This window comes from Desmodus rotundus, chromosome 4, assembly GCF_022682495.2.
Source record: "Desmodus rotundus isolate HL8 chromosome 4, HLdesRot8A.1, whole genome shotgun sequence".
Taxonomy (NCBI): domain Eukaryota; kingdom Metazoa; phylum Chordata; class Mammalia; order Chiroptera; family Phyllostomidae; genus Desmodus; species Desmodus rotundus.
The window spans coordinates 158,011,145-158,024,065 of record NC_071390.1 but is presented as its reverse complement, the minus strand read 5'-3'; the positions used below and the strand labels follow the sequence as shown (position 1 = coordinate 158,024,065).

At 37.2% G+C, this 12,921-nt stretch overlaps 1 protein-coding gene across 6 annotated transcripts in view; it reads left to right on the top strand.

Moving 5' to 3' along the window:
• The window catches only part of KLHL5 (kelch like family member 5), a 65,700-nt gene that overhangs the window by 15,060 nt on the left and 37,719 nt on the right, over positions 1 to 12,921 (top strand). The window contains exon 2 of one of the 6 annotated variants that reach the window (XM_045182972.3): positions 3,801 to 4,252. The exons of 2 other annotated variants lie outside the window; for them this stretch is intronic. In XM_045182972.3, the coding sequence (XP_045038907.2) occupies positions 3,870 to 4,252 (383 nt within the window). In that variant the 5' untranslated portion in view covers positions 3,801 to 3,869. Of the gene's footprint in view, positions 1 to 3,800; positions 4,253 to 5,403; positions 5,425 to 12,921 lie in introns of those variants that run through there. 3 more of the 6 variants (XM_053923324.2, XM_045182974.3, XM_045182973.3) reach the window with 3 other exon arrangements.

The following is a 12,921-nucleotide window of genomic DNA, read 5'->3' as shown; positions in this document are numbered from 1 at the left end:
GACCTTACAGTCAAGAAGGGGCTGGAAAGAAATATTCAAAGTCATGAAAGGCAAGGACCTACATCCAAAATTACTCTATCCAGCAAAGCTATCATTTAGGATAAAGTGAAAAGGGCAGATAAAGTGCTTCTCAGATAAGGCCAAGTTAAAGGAGTTCATCATCACCAAGCCCTTATTATATGAAATGTTAAAGGGATTAATCTAAGAAAAAGAAGATAAAAAATAGGAACAGTAAAAATGACAGCCAACTCACAGTTATTAACAACCAAACCTAAAACAAAAACAAAAACAAACTAAGCAAACAACTAGAACAGGAACAGAACCACAGAAATGGAGATCACATGAAAGGTTATCCACAGGGGAGTGGGAGGGGGAGACAGGGGGAAAAGGTACAGAGAATAAGTAGCATAAATGGTAGGTAGAAAATAGACAGGGGGAGGGTAAGAATAGTGTAGGAAATGTAGAAGCCAAAGAACTTATAAGTATGACCCATGGACATGAACTATAGGGGGGGAATGTGGGAAGGAGGGGATGGGCAGGATGGAGTGGAGTGGGGGGGGGATAGGACAACTGTAATAGCATAATCAATAAATATATTTTAAAAAAGAAAATAGAGTAGAAGGGTATGTTCTCTCTAGTTTGGGAAATGTGAATTTTAGGGAAGTAAATTATGTACTTAAATATAAAATACACATACCTTCAACCCAGCAATTTCATTCCTGGGAGTAAGTTCCATAGACATAAAAGCCTCACCTGTATTTTTATTTCAACATTATTTTAGTAACATAAAACAAAAACCTGAAATCAACTCAAATGCCCATTAGCAAGGAGATAGTTTAATAAATTGTATTTTACAATTATGAAATATTATACAAGTGTTAAAAAGATCGTGATTAGTTCATTTATGTGTATACATATAATTTAGAAAAACAAAATGCCAAAAAGATATATACAATATGTTGTCTCTTTCATAAACAATAACAAAACTCCTATATATGTATATGTAAGTTTGTATATGATTTTATAAACATGAAGAAAGATGTGAAAGACTTCCCATCAGCCTGTCAACATTGATTACCAGGGAGAATGAGTGGAAGAAGATTGACAAAATAAAGGTCTTGGTAAAAAAAAAAAAAAAAGCACACAGTAAAAGTTTACTGATACAAAAGTTTGGATATATATATATATTGATAGTGTCAGTTAAGTGCTGCAACTTGGCCTTTGTCAACCTGAGATCCAGGTTGAGATTCCTGTAAAATCAGGACACCTATTCCAATGGTTAATCTCCCAGCCCCATCTCTAGACTATTCAGAGCAGCCACTACTACTACCACCTTAAAGAGATCTATGTTTAATGTATATCTTTATATCTTGGTGGAAAGGGTCTTTGGGCCCTCTTGGGAGTGGGGACATGGTTTAATATTTTAACATGCATATCGCCTTAAGTTTTTGGATTTCTTCTCTGCATTATATTGAGAATTGTCTGGCATCTCAGTAGCCTTTAATGAAGTTCCACTCTTGAGTTCAGGCTTCCACAGTCAGTCAAGGTATTCTAGGTTTTGGAGCTAGTACATTGTAAGTAGAATCTCTGATAAATGCTCTTACATTGATAGATTGAATCCAATTAAAAATTACATAAAACTGAATTTATCAAAATGCAGTCTTCATTTGTAATGTAATGTTCATTTAATTATCCTTTCCTTGCCAGAGTCTGTTTAAATCCTCTTTTAAAAAGATTTGTTTGTTACTCGTTGTCCTATTTCTTATGGTGCCAGTACATACAAATGCTTGGTAAATAGTTATTTGAATGAAGACAGTGGTGACAAGATCATCATGGACTACCGCAGTGGCATTTCTTCATTGTGTGGGTGTATGCCATGCACTGCAAGATGTTTACCATCTCTGGCCCCTGCCCACTCAGTGCCCATAGCACTCTTTGGTCATTCCAACAAACAGCATTCCACCCCAATTCCAGCACTTTTGGTGATGTGGCAGGGCGGGGTTTGGTGTTGGTGCTATCCTTGATGAGACCCACAGGGTTAGGGTAACTGAAGTCTTTCTAAGACTTTACCTATGCTAAACCTTGAAGGATGAGCAGGATTTTAAAACCACAGAAACTGGAACACAAACAGCATATAAAAGAGGAAGCAACATTGTGTAGACACTGTCTTGACAGATGAAACGGTTAAGTCTGTGTTGGAAAATAAAGTTGGATAGTTGGAGTGAAGTTAGAAGGGTGTTGATAAGGAACCTCACAGAGGTGAGAGGAAAGTGTCCTTTCACTTTCTCAGGCATCTTGCATACTGCTGCCAGACTGATTAATTCCCTACAGGCCTGCCCTGCTCCACAGTCTGCTTAATATTGCCCGCTAGTCTTTACATCTTTGCTGCATGCTCAAGGCATTTTATCTCATCGTAGTCATCCCACTTTCTCTCTTACTACTCCTTAAAATTAATTAGGTATGTCTGGCTGGCTGATTAAAATAACATTTCCTTCTTTCTTTGTCACCATGCTCCCTTCATACTTTTTTAAAAAATGTCTTTCCTCCTGTATAAATTCGATCATCATTCTGTCTATTCAACTTCTTCCTACTCTTGGAAGCCTTCTCTCCAATGGAACTGGCCCATACCATCCCATACCATCCTGACATCTCCTTCCTCGTTCTTATAGTATTTATTGTTTGTCCTACAGTATTGAGCATACAATCATATAGGGCTTTTCATGCCTCTCATTCTTCTTTCTCTGAATAATTTTTATTTTCCTAAAGAGGTGTATGATGTTAACATATATAGATACATGCCTCGTGATGTATTTTAAACCTCCAAAGCAGCTTTTTATTTTCTTGGTCAGTTGATAAAAGGCATTGCCTTTTGAGTGAAATATCTGATATACTGTTAGATATTGAGCACCCTGAAAAATGTTTTTTATATTTAAATTATCATAATGATCATAGAAATTTGATCATTACTAGACTAGATCATAGCCCAGTCCTAATTTTAGAGCAATATTGGCCACATGTTATTTAGTTGAAGAAAAATAGCTAGTGCTATATTTTGATCCTTTGTAGTTTTTCACTTTTTTCTTCTCCTTATTCTTCACTCAAATGACATCTTACCCAGAATCATACTGTATTAATTCGGTGCATTCCCTTCCTGAAGTGAGAAGACAGAGGTGGGAAGCAACAAACTGGAGCCTCACCTTTGTTCTCTTCCTCCCTCCCCATCTCCAATTCAAAGAGCACTGCGTGAAAAACCACTATAACTCATCTAATTTAAAAAAATGCGTATTAAAAAGAAACATTGTTTTTTGTGACATTTCCTTTGGGAACTTAATGTAAAAATAGAAACACTTTAGTTTTACAGTGATTTTTAAGTACAAAGAAAAATGCTGTGGAACAAATGTCTCATTTCAGCAATAGAAGAGTTAATACACTAAGCAGCAAAGACAGATACTGCGAGAGGATAGTGCTTTCTGTCTCTGTCATTTGTGGTTTAAGGAAAGGGGGTAGTGTTCTGCATTTGAAAGGACTTTAATGAATGCTGTCAGTGTTTGAGAGAGCTAATGGTCGGTATGGGAAGGGAGAGCAGGGGAAAGTGGTCTAGCTGCTTCAGGATAGGTGGGTGAGAGTTTGCTCTGATTGAACGGAATGTTCCACCGTGTTTCATCTTTATGCATTATCCTTTGTTCTTTATAATCTGATATAGTGGTATAAAAGTGAATGCAGATATATATGTGAATGTGATTTATTTTCCTTTCAATCTGTTTATTGTGTACAGCAGGGCATATACTTCTCTTGTCTAGGTTGGATGCACAAATCTCTGTGCAGTGCTTTTTGCCCGTTGCCTAGACAATCACTTGGTTTCTCTGAGGATGTCTGGTTCTCGTAAAGAGTTTGATGTGAAGCAGATTTTGAAAATCAGATGGAGGTGGTTTGGCCATCAAGCATCATCTCCTAATTCTGCAGTTGACAGCCAGCAGGGAGAATTCTGGAATCGAGGACAGACTGGAGCAAACGGTGGGAGAAAGTTTTTAGATCCATGTAGCCTGCAGCTGCCTTTGGCTTCAATTGGTTACCGAAGGTCCAGCCAACTGGATTTTCAGAGTTCACCTTCTTGGCCAATGGCATCCACCTCTGAAGTCCCTGCATTTGAGTTTACGGCAGAAGACTGTGGCGGTGCACACTGGCTGGATAGACCAGAAGTGGAGGATGGCACTAGTGAAGAAGAAAATGAATCTGATTCCAGTTCATGCAGGTTGATTATTTTCTTACTGTTAGAAATGGGGTGTGGGGATATATTCTCTATAATGTTTTAAAATAAGTTAATAATATTATCATTAGTATTAATATTATATACATACCTCTACATACATACACATGTATAATATTTTGGTATGCATATGTGGTAGTTTTGGGATTTAAAAAATATTCTAATTAATTTTAATTGTGTAAAATTACAAAGACAACAAATAGCATTCATTTTGAAATACCTTGTGTTCCGTATATAGATCTGGCTCTGTGTTGAAAAGCATAGTAGCAGTTTTATGCATCACTGCCTTGCAGTTTGCCTCATTCTTTTACCTTCCTTAATCATAGGAAAACTATCAAAGACATCTCTACAGTACAATTTTTATGACATTTTAGTTTGCAACAGATTATAGAATCCTTTTAAAGTCTTAATGAAAATGAAAGCTTTTACAAGGAGATACCACTGTAGTTATCAGTATTTTTTGCACACCATGTGGTTGTCAATAGTATTTTTCTATGGCAATTTCTCTTTGTCTTGTCTATGTTGCAGCTCTCCAGACTAATACAGAGAATACAGTAACATGTCTCTTTCTAAGATGACAGCTACTAATTCCTGTTACCTTCACTTCACCGAAAATTGTGCTGTTTAGGGAAAGGAGGGACATTCCTTGAGGAGAGTTCAAGGGAATGTGGAGGGGTTACATGTGGTCAGCTGGTGAAGAGGGGGCAAGAAGAAGGGGAAATGAGTTTGAAGAGAGAAAATAAAACAATGGAAATTTTATAATGATTTTATCTGTATTCATCCTTGGAACCTGACTTTATCTTTGAAGTGGATTTTCTTTTTAATGAGTAGCATCCTGCAGTAGTATATTATGTAACAAGTTAGACCATGAAAGTCATCTTTCTGATTCATCTACACTCAAATATTTCCAAATATTTAAAGGTGCAAATAGCTTACCATTTGTGTAGTTTGATGATGGGTTTTTTCTCTTTTTAACATATGAGATGGGGACAAAATGAGTTCATATATTCAAATATATCTTACTTGGGGATATTTACCACCTTTTCTTCTAACCTTCAGAACATGGAATTATGAACTGTGGTGTTGGAATAATAACACATAAAGACCAGTCATCTATAATCATTTGTGTAATGGAGAGAAGGGATATCTTTACATAGGTAACTAGTGTATTTCATTTAAAAAAAATTTAATTAGTTCATGACTTGGCATTATCTTGAGGGAATAGGAGAAACTAATTTAATATAGAGATCAATTGAGTTAATGTGCTTCCATTGTTTTGGGGTTTCTTTCTTTTTTCTTTTTTTGTTTGTTTCTTTTTTTTTTTTTTGAGACTTGTTGCCATAGGAGAATAATGTATATAGTAAAAGGTTCAGGGTTTATTATTTTTGTGGGAAACTGAAGAGTAATCATCTGTCCATTTGAAAATCAATACAATGTATAAAGAAGATTTTAACAAAATTAGACGAAACAAACCATTCATTTACCAGCATAAATTATAAAACTCTGAACATGTATCTACAACTTGGAGAGATTTTACACATGCAATTATAAAATTTGTATATATGAATAATCTTGGAAAGATTATATACAGACATTGGTTACTATAATTCCTTACAACAAAGGTAGTTTGCATACCTAATGATTACTGAAATTAAATTACTCTATTCTTTAGTAGTCATATTGAAATATCATCTTGTTGGGACATTCATTATAAAAGAAAAAGGTTGCCTTTTTTTTACTGAGGTGGCTGGCTATGTGCATACTTCAAGAATATAAAATTGGTATTTTTATTTGTAGGAGACATACATATAAGAAAATGATGTTTTGATTTTTTCTTTAAGATTTTATTTATTTATTCCTAGAGAGTGGAAGGGAGGGAGAAAGAGAGGGAGAGAAACATCAATGTGTGGCTGCCTCTCATGTGTCCCCACTGGGGACCCGGCCCACAACCCAGGCATGTGCCCTGACTGGGAATCGAACACTACAACCCTTTGGTTCACAGCCTGCACTCAATCCACTGACCTATACCGCCCGGGCAGAAGATGATGTTTTAGAAAATCTGAAATATAGTTGTTTTAAAAATTTTGGTCAAGAAGATTGATAACGTAAATAAAAAAATGGGAGTTAACAGTTCACATCTATAGTAACCAAACTATTTCTAAGGTACTATTTCAAAAATAGAATGTACTTAAATTGTCTCTGATTTTTAGATATAAGAGGGGAAATATGTCAAAGCAATTTAATTTGTCCAAGGCTTTAAAATTTCTATCTTAACATCTTATTGCAAAACACAAACATTTTAGAAATGTCATTTGTGTGAATACTTTTACTTCTCCACTTTTTCTAGATTAAATATATCTAATTCTTACATCTCCCTTTAGTCCTCTGGCTCTGAGTCTTTGATTTTTGTCATAAGGGGGGATACATTTATTTGCCCCCAGCTTTTTGATTAAGTGAGCAGTCTGTCTAGGTAGTTGCCCTTCTACTATAAACAAATCAGAAATTATCACTGTTAATGTCAAAAGAAGCTACACAGATATTCATCAAATTTTTGTACATAACTTGGGAATGATTCTTTTTTTTAATGTTCAAGTACAGTTGTCTCCATTTTTGCAAATAATAACAAATATAACAAATAGTTGTTTTATGAGTATACTATAGATTGATATCTTAAAATGTTAAAGACAATGGGGAATACGTATGACATATAGAGAATTTCTAATTTAGACAGTAATAATATTTATTATTTAGATATCAAAACTTAGAATGACATTTTCAGTTGGAGAAGGGAAGACCTCTGGGACTGAAGTTTTCACTAATTAGAAAAAGGGGAGACTGCTGGGTAGTTTTACACACGCAGAACCCTAACACCTGCGGTGGGTCTGGACCGTTTAAAGCAGGACTCAGGAGGCATCACAGGTTGGCGGTATATTTGATCAGTTGTGTGCTAGCCGGAAGGAATGTCTGCCCGAGCCTTGGCCTGCGGCAGTTCCCGCCGCCACAGGTCTAAGTGATGTGAGAGTTCCCTTCTCTTCACTTTGCTCTCGGGCCTGTTGTCTAGCCACCTTTTCTCCACGGGAGTCATCTAAGTCATTACTTCGGTATTAAAATACAAACTTCAGGTTTTTTACACCATGAGGAATTTTAGACCCTAACTAAAAAAGTTGTCACTTTTTATGTGAACTCGAGGTTCCTAAGACCTTAACTCAACGATGGATACTGAACAGGGTCAGCAGGGTCTACACGTGGCCCACCACGTGACCACGACACAAACACAGCTCACACTGCACTCCGTGTGCCAGCTTTGAAAAATTACACAATTGGGGTAAATTCACTTCAAATTTTGTTTATAAAGTTAGACTTTTGTGCCAGACTATTTTTTAATAAATATGCATAAAGTATGACTGTACTTTACAAATGTCCAAAAATAATAATATAATACAGTAATACAGTTAATACTGACTGGGTGCTTACTCTCTGGGAGACACTGTTCTAAGCACTTTAGTATATTAACTCACTTGGTATTCACAACAAATTTGTGAGTTAGATTGCTGCTATTATACTGGGTTGGGCAAAACTAGGTTTATAATTGTTAGTATGGAAATAATACAGTAATTAATAAATAATGATACAAGAATAAACTCTGTGTTTCAGGGACTCACAACTGTACACCTACTTTTGCCCATGCTGTATTCTAATTTTACAGAAGAGGCCAATAAGGCACAGAAAGGCTAACTCACTCAAAGTTAGTAAGTAAAATAAAACTGCATTTAAACAAATAAACAATATGTGTCTATTGTCCTCACTTGAGTATATGTTTATTGATTTTAGAGAGAGAGGAAGGGAAAGAGAGAGAAGCAGAGACATCAGTGTGAGAGAGAAACATCGATCAGTTGCCTCTCGTACACTCCCCGACAGGGGGCCAAACACACAACCTAGTATGTGCCCCCATCAGGGATCAAATCCGCAACCTTTTCGCCTATGGGATGACTCCTCAACCAACTGAGCCACCCAGCCAGGGTATAAATTTTATATTTTTATAGCATTTTTATATTTATAGGAAAACTGTAAAGATAGTATATGGTAACTTCATATATACCCAACACCCAGTTTCCCCTATTATTATTATCTTATTAGTATGGTGCATCTGTTACTATTAATGAATAATATTGATACCTTATTGCTAACTGAAGTCCATACTTTATTCAGATTTCCTGCATTCCTACCTAATGTCTTTTTTCTGTTGCAAGATCCTAGCTTGGACACCATGTTACATTTAGTTACCATGTCTTCTTAGTCTCCTCTGGGCTGTGACAGTTTCTCAGACTTCCCTTGTTTTTTGATGGCTTTGCCACTTTTGGGAGTACTGGTCAGATGTTTTGTAGAATATCTTATTCAATTGAGATTTGTCTGCTGTGTTTCTCATAATTAGACTGAGATGGTGAGTTCTGGGGAGGAAGACCACAGAAGTGAAGTGGCATTTTCATTGCATCTTATCAAGGATACTTACTACCAACCAGACTTACCATTGTTGATAACTGACCTTGATCACTTGGAAATTGCTGCATTTTGAACCCAAACAATTAATATGTAGATTTCTGCTTACATACCAGTAGGCAGTTCTCTGTGACTATTCATTTAATCACCTTGTTCAACTTGAATTAACATAAGAGTTAATGCCTGGTTCTGACCAGTGTCAGCCTCTCTCTCCAGTTAATTTTCTTAGCCTCGTTCTGGAAAATGGCAAGCCTGGCTGGCTTACCGGCATATTATTTTGACACGGCCTCAAATCTTTATCTGCTGTCAGCAGACCTGTCTTATTAGTTGCTTGCTAGTCTGTGTTTCAACTACAGAGATCCTTGGAATTCCTGATCAGATGATTTGCTATTCGACTCAGCCTGAAGGCATTTAGGTCCTCCTCTCCAGGCGTGGGGTTATCTTCATAATACCAGCTTTTCTCCAGAGCTCTCTCCTTTTTCTTGACCCTCTTTGTGTTGTCTCTACATCTCCTTGTTTAAACCAGTGTGGTTTGGTTTGAAATTAAAATTTTCTGCATTTCCACGTGAAACATTTTGTCTCCAAAGTGGCAAAGATTGAACTATAATGCACTTGTGTCTGGGATGGACAAATGGCACCGTCTTCCCTCAAACACATATACCCAGTCGTAGTACGGACTCCCTGGACGCGGGCTATGGAACCTCTCCCCAGAAAGCACTCTGTGATGGTGCAGGTGCATGTGTGTGTGTGTGTGTGTGTGTGTGTGTGTGTCAAATACTTTGTATACAGGAAGCAGTTCATGAACCCCTGATACCTATCTGTCTGCTCTATCAGTCAGCATTCATAGTTTTAAACAACTGAAATTGACTGACTGATTTAAACAGAATTAGAATTTATTATTTAAACCGAATAAGAATATATTAGCTCTGCTTCACAATTTCACTCAGAGACCCAGATTTCTTCCGTATTGTTTCTCCGTCCTGCAAGGTGTTTCCCTTCCTTTATGGTCAAAGCTTACTCAGCTCCCCCTCTACACTCCAGCTTATGGAAAACACCAAAGAAAGAAAAGGAAGATGTTAAGCAAGTAACACAAGTTGGATATATCAATTCTGCTCTTGTTCCATTGTTGAAAACCTAGTCACATGACCACAGCTAGTTGCAAGAGAAGTTCAGAAATGTAGTTTCTACCTGTGTGAGCAGGTGTGTCCAGCGGAAACTTATTACTGCAGTACAGGTGAAGAATGGTTTGGGTTACAACCATCAGAGTGCAAGAGGTGGAGATGGCTGAATAGAACTCTCAAGAATCCTTTGCATCTAATTTTTTAGACTTTTCCCATATTATGTCATATTTTTATCATAGAGACATTGGAAAATAGAAATAGGCAAAAATGAAAAAAAGTACGAATCACTAATTACCCCGCCACCACAAAATAACCGTAACAATTTGGGGAAGTGTCCTTCCAGTATATGTTCTATTGTGTACATAATAAAAAGCATGTTTATAGAACAAAAATCTCAATCTTATTGTGCATACTGTTTGCAACCAACTTCCTTTGCCCTATTGTAAATATGAAAATTAGGACTCTTGTTGCAAAAGACAGAAGCCCAACTCAAACGGACTTAAGCAAAAGCTAGAAGATTTTGGCTCACATAAGTAAATAAAAAGTCCAAGAATAGAGCCTAGCTTTAGACCTGGCTAGATCCAGATGCTCAAACAACACCAGAAATCTATTTTTTTCTCTCTCTAGATTCTGTTTTCTTCTCTCTCTAGACTCCATTTTCCTCCGTGATGGCATTTTCTCATGTGGGAGCAAAGAAACCACTAACAGCTTCAAGTTTCCTTTCTATCAGCTTAGCAACCGCAATTAAAGAGCGTGACTTTTTATAGAATAACAACAAACATCTTGAAACTGGTTCTGATTGCCAGGAGATATGATACTCTTATTGGTCAGGCCTTAGTTCCTTGCTCACCTCTGCACTGGGGAAGATTCAGCTCTGCCCCAAGCCACGTGGACTGAGGCAGGAAGTGGACAGTTTCCCAAAAGGTAGAGGTGGGTCTGTTACCATAGAAGGAATTCTGGATAGATACAAACAGTCAATATCCACTACAACAGCTTTCCATGTCATTAGATAATTATCTTAACATCTTTTTAAATGGTGGCATCATTCTCCCATGCACAGATATAATTTTTGTTTGTTTAACCAGTGTTCTTTTTTTTTTTTGGAATTTAGGTGGTTTTTAATATTTTCCTGTCAGAAACAACCTGTGATAAACCCTCTCTGTAGTTAGATCTCTGTACAAACTTTATTCTCTGGATAAAGCCCCAAGGGGATGCACATTTTTAGGGTTTTTAATTTGCATCTCAGAGCCATATCAGGAATACCACTGCTATTTTAATTCTCAACAGTATTGTATGAGAGTGTCCACTGGCCCTTCCTCTTCACCCTGGTTATTATTTAAGGAAATTTGATTGTTATAAACAGCATTTCATTCTCTTCCCCACAGATATTCTGGCCACAGAACCAGGGGAGGGAAAAAAGCCTATTAAATTCCAAAATCAGAAAATATTTGTCTCGAGAAGAGAAAAGGCAACGGTATTATTTTTCTTTGTATCTTGTCCTTTCTCTTTACATACTGCCTTGTCCTGTCCTTAAAAGGACAATCCCAACTCCTCTTCTCCTCCGCACTCACCTAAATTCTAAGACACACTTTAAATCTCACCTGCTATTTGTAGAAATCACAGAGAAATATGTTTTCAGTGTTTCATAAACGGCCTGTCCCCGGATGTTTGTATTGTGGGTTAGGATGTCTGCTGAGCTTGCTAAGGCCATTTTAATTAGGAAGTATGAAACTTAGTTATAAAAACTGATAACACTGGGATCATTTTTTAAACAGACAACCAACCAGCCCTGGCCAGGTGTCCCAGTCGGCTGGAGTGTTGTCCCAATTTACCAAGGTTGTGGGTTCGATCCCCATCTAGGGCACATGTAAGAATTAACCCTACATGTTGAGTCCATAAATAGGTGGAGCAACAACAAATCAATGTTTCTCTCTCTCTCTCTCTTTCCATTTCTCTCTCTTTCTAAGATCAGTAAATAAAATTTTTTATAAAAAGACAACCAGCCAATCAACATTATATAAAAACAAAAGACTGAGATTACAGGCCTTTTCATTGGCCATAAAAAGCGCAATTCTACCAACAGTAGCTTCCTTATTTTGTGCCAGGGCTGTGCATTCATTATTTCACTTAATAACGCTCCAATGAGGTATCCTTTGAAAGAAAGTACCATGTATTACTTGTTCCTGTTCTGCTATTGAAAAGGTAAGGCTTAAAGGAATAAAGTAACTTCTGCAGAGTCATACACAGTGACAGGGAGTCTGAATCCGCACTGTGCAACGGAACTTTCTGCACTGATAGAAATGTCCCATCTCTGCACTGTCCAGTCTGGCAGCCAATAGCCCCATGAGGCTATTAAGCATTTGAAATATGACTAGTCCAACTAAAGAACTGACTTTTTTATTTTAGTTAATTTTAGTTAAATTAAAATAGCCTCATGGGGCTAGTGGCTAGTGTATGAACACAGTTCTAGAACCTTCCTAAAATGCTCTTAATTATTACATCATACCTGTCCAATTCAACCCTCCAGTCCAAAGCACATAAGAAAAAAATAGAAAGTATTACTGTTGTAAATTACACAGAGCTAGAGTATCAAAGCAACTTGACCTCTGCCCCACGGAAACCTAAACAACTCTCACTCTCTCATACCTAGCTTAGGCGCAGTCATAGAGCAGCAGGGTTTTGTGTAAGATCCTTAGTTCTAATGTCTTGTTTTCTGTTCAGTTATCCTCATTCATAGTGTACCATTATTTTCCCTTCGTGCCCCCGTGCTCACTGATGCCTGTGGGTGAAGTTTAGCAAGAATTTCCATTCCTTTGTGAGTGGTTGGCCAGTACTCTGAATGCCTCCTCATTCTGGCTTTGAACCAGCTATTTATGTGTCCTTGATCATCTTAGCCACTCGGGGCCTAAGATTTTCTCATCTGCAAAATAAGGGAGTTGAATTAAATGATTGCATAGGTTCCGTCTAGACCAGGGGTGTCAAACTCATTTTCACCGGGGCCACATCAGCCTCGCAATTGCCTTCAAAGGGCTGAAT